This window comes from Tiliqua scincoides, chromosome 2 (genome assembly GCF_035046505.1).
Source record: "Tiliqua scincoides isolate rTilSci1 chromosome 2, rTilSci1.hap2, whole genome shotgun sequence".
NCBI classification, from domain to species: domain Eukaryota; kingdom Metazoa; phylum Chordata; class Lepidosauria; order Squamata; family Scincidae; genus Tiliqua; species Tiliqua scincoides.
Window position 1 is genome coordinate 264,395,621 of NC_089822.1, and position 15,212 is coordinate 264,410,832.

The 15,212-nt window shown below is 50.6% G+C and overlaps 1 protein-coding gene across 2 annotated transcripts in view; it reads right to left on the bottom strand.

Moving 5' to 3' along the window:
• Positions 1-15,212, bottom strand: part of LOC136640358 (zinc finger protein 91-like) — a 50,894-nt gene that overhangs the window by 16,802 nt on the left and 18,880 nt on the right. The window contains exon 4 of one of the 2 annotated variants that reach the window (XM_066615423.1): positions 11,274-11,854. In XM_066615423.1, coding sequence (XP_066471520.1) covers positions 11,274-11,854 — 581 coding nt within the window. Of the gene's footprint in view, positions 1-1,901; positions 1,977-11,273; positions 11,855-15,212 lie in introns of those variants that run through there. The other variant, XM_066615422.1, reaches the window with a different exon arrangement.

Genomic DNA, 15,212 nt, shown 5'->3' on the forward strand with positions numbered 1-15,212 from the left:
AACCACGAACAGCTAATATTATAATGCCATTGTACAAATCTATGGTAAGGCCACACCTGGAGTATTGTGTCCAGTTCTGGTCGCCACATCTCAAAAAAGACATAGTGGAAATGGAAAAGGTGCAAAAGAGAGCGACTAAGATGATTACGGGGCTGGGGCACCTTCCTTATGAGGAAAGGCTACGGCGCGTTCGGGCCTCTTCAGCCTAGAAAAGAGACGCCTGAGGGGGGACATGATTGAGACATACAAAATTATGCAGGGGATGGACAGAGTGGATAGGGAGATGCTCTTTACACTCTCACATAATACCAGAACCAGGGGACATCCACTAAAATTGAGTGTTGGGCGGGTTAGGACAGACAAAAGAAAATATTTCTTTACTCAGCGTGTGGTCGGTCTGTGGAACTCCTTGCCACTGGATGTGGTGCTGGCGTCTAGCCTAGATGCCTTTAAAAGGGGAATGGACAAGTTTCTGGAGGAAAAATCCATTATGGGGTACAAGCCATGATGTGTATGTGCAACCTCCTGATTTTAGAAATGGGCTATGTCAGAATGACAGATGCAGGGGAGGGCACCAGGATGAGGTCTCTTGTTATCTGGTGTGCTCCCTGGGGCATTTGGTGGGCTGCTGTGAGATACAGGAAGCTGGACTAGATGGGCCTATGGCCTGATCCAGTGGGGCTGTTCTTATGTTCAAATGTTTGTCTTCCCAGCCCCCTCCCTGTCCCTCCCCTGGCTGTCTCTAAGCCTGGCCCTCTCTGCCCCCCTGGGGGCTCCTGTCCCCCTCCCTCTTCAGCCTGGGACCCCCATTCAGATGGGGGTGCCACTGTTTGTCTTCCCAGCCCCCTCCCTGTCCCTCCCCTGGCTGCCTCTGAGCCTGGCCCTCTCTGCCCCCCTGGGGGCTCCTGTCCCCCTCCCTCTTCAGCCTGGGACCCCCATTCAGATGGGGGTGCCACTGTTTGTCTTCCCAGCCCCCTCCCTGTCCCTCCCCTGGCTGCCTCTGAGCCTGGCCCTCTCTGCCCCCCTGGGGGCTCCTGTCCCCCTCCCTCTTCAGCCTGGGACCCCCATTCAGACGGGGGTGCCACTGTTTGTCTTCCCAGCCCCCTCCCTGTCCCTCCCCTGGCTGTCTCTAAGCCTGGCCCTCTCTGCCCCCCTGGGGGCTCCTGTCCCCCTCCCTCTTCAGCCTGGGACCCCCATTCAGATGGGGGTGCCACTGTTTGTCTTCCCAGCCCCCTCCCTGTCCCTCCCCTGGCTGCCTCTGAGCCTGGCCCTCTCTGCCCCCCTGGGGGCTCCTGTCCCCCTCCCTCTTCAGCCTAGGACCCCCATTCAGACGGGGGTGCCACTGTTTGTCTTCCCCAGCTCCCTCCCTGTCCCTCCCCTGGCTGTCTCTGAGCCTGGCCCTCCCTGGCCCCCTGGGGGCTCCTGTCATGTCTCTCTCTTCAGCCTGGGACCCCCCATTCACCCCCATTCAGACGGGGGTGCCACTGTTTGTCTTCCCAGCCCCCTCCCCGTCCCTCCCCTGGCTGTCTCTGAGCCTGGCCCTCCCTGGCCCCCTGGGGGCTCCTGTCCCCCTCCCTCTTCAGCCTGGACCCCCATTCAGATGGGGGTGCCACTGTTTGTCTTCCCAGCCCCCTCCCTGTCCCTCCCCTGGCTGTCTCTGAGCCTGGCCCTCCCTGGCCCCCTGGGGGCTCCTGTCATGTCTCTCTCTTCAGCCTGGGACCCCCATTCACCCCCATTCAGACGGGGGTGCCACTGTTTGTCTTCCCAGCCCCCTCCCCGTCCCTCCCCTGGCTGTCTCTGAGCCTGGCCCTCCCTGGCCCCCTGGGGGCTCCTGTCCTCCTCCCTCTTCCACCCACCACTGCACAGGGAACCCCTTCGCCCCAGCCGGGCTGGGGACTCACCAGAGGGGCTGCTGACACTTCCAGAGAGGCGAGAGAGAAAGGAAGGGGCGGAGGAGGAAGAGGAGTCCCCGTTCACTCCCCTCCCCCGATCGCCTCTGTAGGACACCGGAGTGGCTCCTGTTAACTCTCGCAGTGCCGGTCAGCGGAGCTGGCGGCCTCTTCTGGACCCTCCAGCTGCGGGCGCGCCTCCTCCGGCCGGGCATCCTCTCCCCTCCTCCCCGACGCAGCAGACGCATCGTGCGGGCGCAGACTCTGCGGCTCCTTCTGGGCTGCGGAGCTTTTCCTGTCCCCCGAAGGCTGCAAGGGGCCCCCTCGCACCGAGGCTGTGCCCATCCCGGGAGTCTCTGCTCGTCCCCCCGCCTGGTGCTTGCGATGGGGCGGGCGAGGGGCGTCCTCGGAGGGGGCTTCGCGTCTCCCTCCTGCCTGGTCTCTCTGCAGCACTGCCGGGCAGGCCTGGAAGACCCTCCGGGCGCCCCTTCCCCCTGCTGTCCTCCCACCAGGCTCAGGTCTTGATGCAGCATCCCATTCCCTGCATCCAGGTCCTTCCCACTTGTGCGCATTCCCCCTCTGGGGGTCGACCTGGGACGCCTCCCAGGCAGGCCCTGGTGGCTTCTGGATGCTGCTGCCCACCTGCTTGTCCTCCTACTTGGGTCTTCCACTGACCAGGGATAGTCCTACTAGGACGCGGCATCAGGCCCTGGTGGCACTGCTCTCTCTTCCCCACACCTCCAGCTGCACAGGGTGGGAAGCCTCTGAAGCTGAGAGGTGGGGGCTTCAAGCCCACCGCCCTGCCACAGGCCGACTCCCAACCCAAAGCACACTATAGGAGTCGTTCCCAAACTGCCACTCAAGTCTCTGTGGTTATAATGGGGATGGGCAGCAGTGCACCCCTCCAAGTAGCGGGGATGTGTGTCTGCAGTTCAAAGTGCCCTTAAAAGTGTCTCGATCTGGCTGTTCAGTTACAATCAAGCTTTTCAGCACTACAAACAGGGTACATATTGCCAATGGTTTTATAATATCAGGCTATTGGCTGCAATCCTATGCATGGGAGTGAGGCCCATTGAATTCCATGGAACTAGCTTCTGAGTAGCCATGCCTGGGATTCCACAGTGAGTCTGCTTCTTCTCGCAACCTGGGACAATAGCAGACCCAGCAAAGCACGGTTGCTTCCAGTTCTTCACTGGGATTCCCTTCTTTTTGGCCATCACTGGATCCGGCAAAGGTCTTCTACTACTGAGAAGATCAATAAAGCTCTTTGCACTGTCTCCAAGCAGCACTACTTTTCCAGGGCAGGCTAAAATGGCTTCTGCCCTCACAAAATGGTATCTCACCTGACCATTCTTTTTACCTGTTCCCCCAGCTATTTGAGATGGGTGCTTGCAAGAGGATGCTTGCAGAGGGACAAATCAACAAAATGAATTTTATTTCTTTTCTGTAATGAACAATAAAGCTTCTTTATAACGTCACAGTTGGCACCAAGAGAGGCTGCAATAGAGCATCCTTTTGTTGCAGGTTCAGGCAAGGATGGAAGTGGATACCCGGAGGTTTCAAGTAAAAACAAGCTTTTATTCTCAGCCGGCTAATGGTCACAGAGGAATAGCTTCCAAAGTCCGTGACCCCGATTTTTTCGGGGCTCTGCGTTGATATGCAAACAAACTTCCATTGTAAAGCATTGGCTGGACTTCTGATTGGCAAACAGCATATTACGTGACGCTTTGTCCCTGCCTACACAGCCCACTACTCAAATTCCGCGCTGCATGCTCTACCATATATGGCACTTTAAATATGTGAAATCTTTCTAGCTGCAAAAAGTCCCATCTCCCCTCTCCCTGCATTGGCTAATAGCTCGCTGGCAAGAGTCTTGTTTCTCTTCTAACCACCTTTCTGTTGCGGTTAGCTAGCTGTTTCCTGTTTTTGAGGTACTAGCTGCAACACGACTTCCTTTTTAACACAGGCACAAAAGGGCATTCAAGGGGCATCTTTTAAAATGACCTAAGCAGCTAAGTATAGGGCCTACTTTGGCCAAAACACCCTGCTTATGCTCACAACTAGGCCCAAACAGGGGCCTGAATGGGTTCAACCACTCTAAATTCTGGGGGTTCCTCACACTTTCATGTCTCCCACTTGGCCAAAGGGATTGCCAGGGCTGCAGGGTTGCCAGCATGGCTGCTCAATCTCCTGGTTCACTGCTGCTACCCCCTCTGCAAGCTGGGATCTGGCTGCAACCGCCTGCCCCCCTCCATGAGGCATGAATACATTTTAGGGATTTTTGGAATTTCATCATAAAGGAGTGGAGAAAAAACCCAGGCAAACCACTGGTCTGATTTGCCAAATATGCTGCAGGAAAAAAAAACCCCATTGATCCCAACTTAATACCCTTTTCAGTTTGTGGGTTCAAGAGCAGGAAGATGCTATGTCAAAAGCCTGGGACATCATTAATGAGGAGAGACTTGTCTTTTCCTTCCAGGGTCTGGTGTCTTTTGAGGAAGTGTCTGTGCGCTTCACTGTGGCAGAGTGGGCTCTGCTGGATCCAAGCCAAACAGCTCTGTACAGGGAAGTCATGCTGGAGAATTATGGGACTGTGGCCTCTCTGAAAGATAAGAATGCCCTTCTATCTCTATTGACAGACACCAAAGGCCTAACTGCTCCTCTTCTTTTTGTTTCCCACCATAGAAGAGGGTGTGGAGTGTGTGGGGCTGGAACTTGTGCCTTGGACGTGCCTGCTGCGCCTTGGTGCTGCTGAGTGAGCTTGACCTGGCTAATGCCACAGGGAAGCCCAAGGATGTCTTAGCCCTTAAAGCAGCTGTTCCTCTCAGCCTGAGCTTGTCCATGGTGGCATTTACAGAGTTCGAGACCAGAGGGAAACCACCTTCCCCTGAGCCAGACGCTTGGCCTTCTGGCTCAGTCCTGTCTACACTGATTGACAGCAGCTCTTCAGGGGTTCAGACAGCAACATTTCCCAGACCTACCCGAGTTGCTGCCAGGGATGGATCCAGGGGTCTCTTGCATGCAGAGCAGGTTATTGACCACTGTGCTATGGCTGTTCTGGACTTCTGTGATGCTCCAGTGAGAGTCGTGCTCAGACGATGCAAAGGCAGGAGAAGGTCACATCCCTTTTCTGCTTGCCTGGATTCCCAGTCCCTTCATATAGAGGGAATTGCTGGAGAAGGAGGGGGAGGCTGAATGGGGAGGCTGAGTGGTTGAGGCTTCCCTTCCATGTGCTGGGAGGTGGGTGGAAGATATGTGGCTGGTTTTGACCCACACAGCTGGATTCCCAACTAGTCATTCATTCCAGCTGTCAAGAGCAGTGAGCCTAAACTCCCATCAGCCAGGCCGATACTTTGGGATCCATGAAGCTGGTCTTACAGCACATTTGCCCTCTCCCATTGAGTTCCCTTTTAGGGACTGGGGGCAACCCAAGGTCAGGTGGTTTTGGGATATGATGTAGTTGGAAGGATCACATCTCCTTGTTTCTTCTTGTTTCAGAGGCATTTTCCAAGCCTGCCTTCATTGCCCAGCTGGAAGAAGGGAAGTGTGCATTTTCCCACCATCTCCAGGAAGAAGAGGAATCGGCAGGTAACTTGCTTATGCACAGGACTGCTTAATGTAGCAGGAGCTTCATAGCAGCAGAGCAATAGAGTGTGCTTGCTGAATGGGGAACCTTCACCACAGTGGAAACTCTCCTCCCCTGTGGAATATCTTGTCTCTGGTTAGGATGAGCAAAGTACATCCCTGCCAGTCTGCTCTCATCACCTGTGGCCCGCTAGAGCATCTAGGCCAGGGGTGCTCAATACATCGATCGCGATCGACTGGTCAATCGCCAGGCAAAATGAGTCGATCGCAGGCTTCTCTCCCGTCCACGCATTCCTGGGAGTGAGCCCCTTTGACTCTACTGGGGCTGACTCGTAAGTAGACCTGGAGAGGAGCCGCTCGCAGGCTTCTCTCCTGTCCACACATCCCTGGGAGTGAGCCCCTGGCAGGCTTGTGAGCCCAGGGAGTGAGCCCAGGGAGCGAATCCAGGGAGCCCAGGGAGTGAGCCCAGGGAGTGAGCCCCTGGCAGTCTCCTCCCTGGGAGAGGAGCCGCTGGCAGGCTTCTCTCCTGTCCACGCATCCCTGGGAGTGAGCCCCGTTGACTCTACTGGGGCTGACTCATGAGTAGACCTGGAGAGGAGCCGCTGGCAGGCTTCTCTCCCGTCCACGCATCCCTGGGAGGGAGCCCCGTTGACTCTACTGGGGCTGACTTACCTTTCCCCTGTTTTTGCTCTGGTATGTATGGAGATCTGCCCCCCCCCAACTTCCATCTGTTGGTTCTCTGTGCAAGGGGTTTTGCACTGGTCTTGCTGTGATGTCTATACAGAGATCTTCCCTTCCCCACACCTTTCCCCTGTTTTTGCACTGGTATGTATGGAGAGCTGCCCCCCCCCCCCAACTTCCATCTGTTGGTTCTGTGTGCAAGGGATTTTACACTGGTCTTGCACTGGTCTTGCTGTGATGTCTATATAGAGATCTTCCCTTCCCCACACCTTTCCCCTGTTTTTGCACTGGTATGTATGGAGATCTGCCCCCCCCCCCCAACTTCCATCTGTTGGTTCTGTGTGCAAGGGGTTTTGCACTGGTCTTGCTGTGATGTCTATATAGAGATCTTCCCTCCCCCACACCTTTCCCCTGTTTTTGCACTGGTCTGTATAGAGATCTGCTCCCCCCCCCACTTGTATTGGAATCCAGGAAGATCTGGTGAGGAGGTAGATGTGGTGTCAGCAGTGGCCCCTTTAAGGGTAAGGCCTGGGCATCCAGCAGAGTGTGCTGCACAGCTGCAGCCACTTGAAGGCAATAGGGCCCTCAGGGATATAAGAGCACCTGAGGCAGGAAGGGCTCCACTTATTTATGTGAGTCAGCCTTTTCCTACATGAAGATCATTAAGTTCCTCCATGACTGATGAACATTTGGAAGTGTGCTTGAGGCTGGCTGTCAGCAGCTACTGTCCGGACTATGCATCCTTGGCTGATTCACTTCAGTGCAAGTCATCAAAGTAAACTCAAGTAATTACAAAAATGTTTATAGTTAATTATGTTGTGTTGTGCAATATTGGCTCATGCGGTTATGCAGGGTACACCAACATACATTGTACACATAAATGTTATATGTTATGATGGCGTGAACATTGTAAAAAAACTCTGGTAGATCTCTGGGTCTTGCTGGGTTTCAAAGTAGCTCTCGAGCCAAAAAAGTGTGAGCACCCCTGATCTAGGCTGACCTCCAGCTGAAAGTGCCACTGTGATTGGAGTGAGTGATGCTTTGGGCCTCCCTCCCTGCATCACAGCTTCCTCAAGGGCATCAGACTCTAAACCAAGAAAGTCACAAATGAGCCCCATCCAGCAAATGCAGAAGCCAGCTGCTATCATGGCTTGCAGGTGATGAGATCAGAATGACAGAGCTGTACTCATCCTAACCAGTGCCAAGTCTCCCCAGACAGCTCTGATAGGACCCAAAAATGGCCACTTGTACTGATGACCAGTCATTGTAATTTGGGTGGTAATTTTGGGTGGTAATATAATTTGGGTGGTAATGGTAATTTCGGTGTGGGGTGGGGTCCTTCCCACTGTGAGTGCTCCAAGATGTTTTAGAGGTAATTTCCTCTCAATCCTGACAGGACCCTTGGCTTTTATCCTTCTCCCAGATCTTTTCTTTTGTCCTTTTCCATCTGGTGCCTCTGTCACCTTTCATGTACATGGAATAGCTTCTTGGTCAAAGCCAAGGTGTGGCTGAGCAGATCCTGACATCAGCACAAAAACCCCCAAGGCACAAGAAACCCTCAAAGGTTTCCACAGACGTGACCTGACTGGTCTCCAGCCTGCCCCAAACTGTTCCTCTGGGCTTATTTGTTTGTGTGGATGCTCATTTAGCATTTATTGCTCTCACATGAATGATCTAGCCCTTCATACGTGCTCCCTTCCACACAGTCTGATGCAGCAAAACAAGAGACATAAGAACAGCCCCACTGGATCAGGCCATAGGCCCATCCAGTCCAGCTTCCTGTATCTCACAGCAGCCCACCAAATGCCCTAGGGAGCACAACTGATAATAAGAGACCTGCATCCTGGTGCCCTCCTTTGCACCTGGCATTTTAACTTAGCCCATTTCTAAAATCAGGAGGTTGCACATACACATTATGGCTTGTAACCCATAATGGATTTTTCCTCCAGAAACTTGTCCAATCCCCTTTTAAAGGCATCCAGGCCATATGCCGTCACCACATCCTGTGGCAAGTTGTTCCACAGACCAACCACACACTGAGTAAAGAAATATTTTCTTTTGTCTGTCCTAACCCTCCCAACACTCAATTTTAGTGGATGTCCCCTGGCCTTGGTGTTATGTGAGAGTGTAAACATCTCTCTATCCACTTTATCCTTCCCATGCATAATTTTATATGTCTCAATCATGTCCCCCCTCAGGCATCTCTTTTCTAGTCTGAAGAGGCCCAAACGCTGTAGCCTTTCCTCATAAGGAAAATTCTCCATCCCATTAATCATCTGAGTCACTCTCTTTTGCACCATTTCCATCTCCACTATGTCCTTTTTGAGATGTGGCAACCAGAACTGGACGCAATACTCCAGGTGTGGCCTTTTCTAATGATCCCAAGCATAGAAGTGACCTTCTTCACTGCCGCCACACATTGGGTCGACACTCTCGAGCTGTCCACCAGCACCCCACGACCTCTCTCCTGATCTGTCTCAGACAGCTCAGAACCCATTAGCCTATATGTGAAGTTTTGATTCTTTGCCCCAATGTGCATGACTTCACATTTACTTACATTGAAACGCATCTGCCATTTTGCTGCCCATTATGCCAGTTTGGAGAGATCCTTCTGAGCACCTCACAGTCGCTTCTGGTCTTAACCACTCAGAAAAGTTTGGTGTCGTCTGCAAACTTAACCACCTCACTGCTCAACCCTGTCTCCAGGCCATTTATGAAGAGGTTGAAAAGCACTGGTCCCAGGACAGATCCCTGAGGCACACTGCTTTTCACCTCTCTCCATTGTGAAAATTGCCCATTGAGACCCACTCTCTGTTTCCTGGTCTTCAACCAGTTCTCAATCCATGAGAGGACCTGTCCTCTAATTCCCTGACTGGAGTTTTCTCAGTAGCCTTTGGTGAGGGACCGTGTTGAACGCCTTCTGAAAGTCCAGATATATAATGTCTATGGGTTCTCCCACATCCACATGCCTGTTGACCTTTTCAAAGAATTCTAAAATGTTTGTGAGGGAAGACTTACCCTGGTGTGCTCCCTGGGGCATTTGGTGGGCCGCTGTGAGATACAGGAAGCTGGACTAGATGGGCCTATGGCCTGATCCAGTGGGGCTGTTCTTATGTTCAGAGTTGGTGACACCATCTCAAAAGCATGCCTCCAAATTGCTCAGTAAGCTTTATTCCCTGCTTCAGAACACTCTGCAAACCTTGAAGGTCCCCACAGTTGACAAGAATGCCAAGGATAAGTTGAAGAAAATGGCTCTGTCGGTAGCCTTTTCCACAGATGCCTCTCTTGATTCTTTTCAATTTACTGCAAGGTCCATGGTCTCCGCCTTAGTGGCTAGCAGAAATGTCTGGCTCTAACATTGGAACATTGACGCAGCCTCCCAGATCAGATGGGTCGTCCTCCCCTTTGAGGGGAATAAACTTTTGGGGAAGGCACTACATCCCATTCAAGTTGAGGACAGGGAAAAGAGAAAGGTTTTGCTCACCCTTGAAAAGGACAATTCCAAATATAAACAATACCAGTCCTTTCATGGTCACAAGCAATCCTTTCATCCCAAGGGTCAATTCAAGTTTAGACTGGTCCAAATTTAAACCCTATCCTCCCTCATTAGGTGCCTTTTGCCCCAAGTGCACTGGGAGACTACTTGTGGGGGGGGGGGGTCAGCTTGGCTGGGATCAAAACACTGCATCCTTCAGGGCCCAAAGTCTGCAAGGGGATGCAATGCCCAACACTGGGCCTATCTTGGAGTTGCCCAAGTAGTCAGTAGGACCCCATCACAGGTGGTCTTGTAGAGATGGGGGAAACAGAGATTAACATGTAAATGAGTCTTCTGATGGCAATAAATGGGGAGCTTAGGCAGTTTTTCCAGTGCATCAGGAGGCACTTCAGCACCTTCCTGTCCTTCAGCCATTCAGGCTGCTGACAGAAAAAGAATGGGCTTCCCACCCCCCCACCCAAAAGCAAAGCAGACTGCCTGAGTTGCCAGAATGGCAACTGCATCCCCAGCTGTTCTCATTGCTGAACAGGAGGTTCCCACCACTGATGTTGGACCCGTTTGTGAGCTAGTCCTACAAGCTGCTGAGATTCTTTTCCAAGGGGAGATGCAAAGACCCAAAGTCGATGAACGCCCTTCATTTCCCTTGGCCCAGAGGCGCTCTGTATGCCTTCCCATCAGACTTATTTCAAAGGTGTTAATAAAGCTAATAAAAGCTGGATTATGCCAAAGGCGGCTCATCCAATTCACCATCCTGTTTCCTATGGTGGCCCACCACCTGCCCCTGGGATGCCCCAAACCCAGACAGAAAGGCCTGTATCTCTCATGCCGCTGATCATGTGCAACTGGGATTCAAGGCAGAAATGATGACAGAGGAGTGGCAGAGATGGTAAAGGGGTGCCCTTCAATGAAGGGATTCATTTTGCTAATGTCTAATAGGCAAAGTAACAGTAGCAGGGCGGCCCTTCTAGAGGGAAACAATATAGCCAAATCATAGGGAGAAGGCCATTGGCAAAGCCACCCCTCAGGGCTACATCCCCCTTGGGGTTGATGTATCCAGTTCAGAATCTGGTCCTTTCAGTGGCACCATGTCTTCAAACCCCCAAGAATGGACAGCCAGGGGGTCTCAGGGCTCAGTCTTCATGTCGCTTCAGGAGCATGTTGGGACCCTGGACTGCAGGATCCTACCAGCTGCAGGGAGGAGGAGTTGGTACGAGGACCTGCTCCGGTGCTTGCTGGAATCCAGGATCATGCAGAGACCAGGCCCCCACTCTCAGTGCCCATCCCCTATCCCTGGGGATAGGAAACACTGCAGAAAAATGTCGCCTGAGCTTCTTTTTGCATCACAATTAAAATAAAAAGTTTTTAAAAGTAAAGCTTTATCATATTTCCTAGATATAAAATAAGATTCTAGGGGTTGAAAACATATGTTTAAGGAAGTAAATATGTAGTTAATGGTAAGTAAATCTTTTTTCAAATTTAAATACCTCTTAAATATTGTAGTTCTCAAACTTCTGAAGTCTATTGTATGTGGCTCTCACGTAAAGCAAGTTTGATGATCCCTGATTTATATGATTTCTTTTTTATGTGGGTTCTTTGATGCCGGATCAGGTGATAGTTCCTACTGAAGCTCTTTCCACATTCCAAGCATTTATATGGTTTCTCCCCTGTGTGGGTTCTTTGATGACTAGTCAGATGTGAGCTCACACTGAAGCTCTTGCCACACTCCAAGCATCGATATGGTTTCTCTCCTGTGTGTGTCCTGTGATGCAAAATCAGGTCCCTGCTCTGAATGAAGCTCTTTCCACAGTCCAAGCATTTATATGGTTTCTCTCCTGTGTGGCTTCTTTGATGACTAGTCAGGCTTGAGCTCCCACTGAAGCTCTTTCCACACTCCAAGCATTTAAATGGTTTCTGGCCTGTGTGGCTTCTTTGATGCAATGATAGGACTGAACTTTGACTAAAGCTCTTTCCACACACCAAGCATTTATATGGTTTCTCTCCTGTGTGGCTTCTTTGATGCACAGTCAGGTGTGAGTTCTGACTGAAGCTTTTTCCACACTCCAAACATTCATATGGTTTCTCCCCTGTGTGGATTCCTTGATGCGAAGTCAGGATTGAGCTCTGACTGAACCTCTTTCCACACTCCAAGCACTTATATGGTTTCTCCCCTGTGTGAGTTCTTTGATGCACAGTCAGGTGTGAACTGCGACTGTAGCTCTTCCCACACTTCAGGCATTTATATGGTTTTTCTCTTTTACAGTTTGTGTGATGCGTTCCATGTTCCGATTTACTGCTGATGGTTTTTACCAATTGAGGGTGGTTTTCCCCACTCATTCCAGTTTCTGTTTCAGGATTGACTGGGATGACGTTGAAATCCCTCCCATGAAGAACATCACCTTCATTGCTCCATTCCTCTTTCTCACTTCCATGATGCTTCCTTGATCCATCATGATGCACAGCTTTCTCCCTTATGTGGGTCTTTTTATGGAACATAAGATCTGTGCTGGTGCTGAAGCTCTCTCTCATCCCAGACAATATAAATGCTGGCCTTCCCTCTTGCCTCCTTGAGCCATCCTGGTCTCTAAAAGTTACTTCCTGAGCATCATTCATGGTTGTTTCTGGTGACAGTCCATGTGGTTCCCTCTTCTCCTCTTCTCCATTGCTTCCTGGAACAGAGAGAGAAGCTTGATGAGCATTGCAATAGAGAAATGGGACCTAATGCCCACACCTTAGCAGGAAACCCCAGTAGGTTCAGTGGCACTGACTCCCATGAAGGTATTTATTAATTCATTTCCAGTATTTTTTTTTTGTGCCTTTCTCCTGGAAGGGCCCCAAGGCAGCAATCCAAAGTATGGCAACCAACTGCAGCCTTCTCCGTAAACTACTCATGATTAGCTGTTGTGCAAGCGTAACAAATTATGGCTGTCTGTCCTGTTGCCACCTGACTCACCCTGGGATTGGGGCAAATTTTCTATCCCTTGTAGACAGTGTTTCCTTGGATAAGTCACAAGAGAGGTCCTCCCTCTGCATTTTCTCAGGTTTCACAGCAGTTTTAATGTCACATTATCTTCTTATACAAGATTCTCATTAATGTTCAAGCCTCCTAAAAAAAAAAGAAGCCTGCTCCTCCTCCATCCCCCAGCTCTGATAAATGGACAGCTGTTCCAGCTGCTAGAGATACCGATCAATGAGACACATTAGCTGTGTTCTTTACATCAACACGTGGCCATATCTCACCACAGATAACTCAGCAATCTCAATACCCATTTCAAGTAGTTGGAGTGATTCAACAGCTGCAAGACTCTGTCTGCCCCACAGAGCCAGGTTGGAGAGATGGAAAGTCGAATTGGAAATTTACAAGATCAGGTAAACTATCAAGATGTTACTATGAAAGGGAAGAGCCAAGGAATGAAGAAAGTATTTGCCAGAGGAAAAATAATCTCTTTTGGATAGAGTTGCTACAAGTAAATAAGAGGGTAAGTTAATTGGTGGGGACATACGAGTTCCATATTAGACAGCCAGGATGGTGTAGTGCAGGATTGTCAAACTCATTTCATACAGTGGGCTAACATAGCATTCATGGTGACTGCTGTGGGCACAGGGACCAGGTTTACAACTGCTGTCCCCTTAGGGGACATGTGGCCAAAATTTTGCTTACAGTAGTGAGTGGTCGCCATTCAGCCAGCACCTTCTGGTCAAAAGCTTTAGAATTACTATGCCTAAAAAAGTTACCTGCCAATTTCTTTTTTTTCTGGAGCTCCTGGAAAAATGCACACTCCCCTTCCTCCAGCTGGGTAACAAATGCTGATTTGGGAAGTGCCTCTGAGAAAGAAACAAGAGAATGAGTTATTTCTGGTTACAAGATATCAAGCCTTTCCAAAGCAAACCCCCCCCCCCACCTCCAAAATGGATCAGAATGGGACAGGACAAGAGGTGACCTTGCTGAACTCTTGCACATGAATGAGCTGCTTGGATCGGAAAGTGTCAGTCTGGTTTATGTAAGTACAGGCTCACGACTCATAAGAGCTGGAACAACTGACCAGTTGGGAATCCAGTTGTGTGGGTGAAACCAGCCATGCTTCTCTCATTGACTTTTCAGCACATGGAAGGGAAACCTCAACCAGAAGGCCAGTTGTCACCCTTCTCTTCAGGCAATTTCCTTTTTGCAAAGAGACTGGGAATTTAGGCAAAATGAGAAAGGAGATGGCCTTTTCCTGCCTTTTCATCGGTGGATGAGTTTTACATGCAAAAGACCCAGAATAGATCCTGGCATCAAGGAAGAGCTGGGAGAAGTTCCTGCTTGAACCCCTTAGAGACGTGCCATCAATCAATGTAGACAGTACTGAACCAGATGGGCCAAGGGTCATGCTCGGGAGTAGGCAGATTCCCTCTGTCCCAGAAAACCATGAAGGTATCAAGATCTAGTCACTAAAGAGAACCAGGAGGAGGACTGCAGTGGCTGGTTCCTCTATTTGGGTCTAATGTCCAAATAGGGCTGGCAAAGTGGCAGGTTCCAAAACACTTTGTTGACCCCGCCACAGACCAAGTCCAAGATGGTGTCAGCTACAAGCCCTGGAGGTGATCTGGAAAACATATGCAGGAATCAGGAGAAGACAACAATAACTTGAATCCTGGCCCCTTTCACCTTTGACATAAAACTTCCCATAAAGGAACCAGACCAAACCCAGGTCATGTCCCCTGCACAATAGGCCAGTGTCTCGCTAGAGATATCAGGCACAGGTCACAGTCCCTTCAGTCAGTATGAGAAACCCCACATTCCCTGGAGGCAATCACACAAATTGCCTCCAGCAGCAGCACCTGGTCCTTGACAAATCACCAGTTCCTGGGGTAAGAAGTTGAACAATACAGGAGGAGAACAGAATGAGGCATGACACCACTGTCAGGTACAAGTAAGTGAGTAAGTGGTGCACTTTGCAGATCCAAAGAGTATCAGTCAGGCCAAGCTCAGCTCTGTAACAGACAGAAATATCAGGCATGACTAGGACACAAGTTCCAGCCCCATATGCCCCATTCTGTGGTGCAATCCTAACAGCAGGAAACAAGAAGAGCAGCGCATGCCTTTGGTTCCTACGCACCAAGAATGAAGGACACCCTTACCAAGAGTGGCCACCATCCCATCATTCTTCAGCATGACTTTCCTGTACAGAGCCTTTTGGCCTGGATCCAGCAGAGTCCACTCCTCCTCTGTGAAGCGTACAGCCACCTCCTCGAAGGACACCAGACCCTGGAAGGAAAAAAAAAGTTATACTCCCAAAGGTAACATCCCACCCTTGTGATATAACATTCCCTGCTCTTTTGCCCACAGACTGAAAGTTGGATCAACTGGTAATTTTCTGCAGTATGTTTAGCAAATCAGACCAGTTGTTTGCATGTGCTCCTCTCTTTTATAACAGAACAGGCGCAATTCGTGTATGACACACGTGGTCCTGAAGAAAAATACCACATCGCTTGAGTGACCTAGAACTTGGCAACCTTCAGTCTCAAAAGACTATGGTATCGCGCTCTGAAAGGTGGTTCTGGAACAGCGTCTAGTGTGGCTG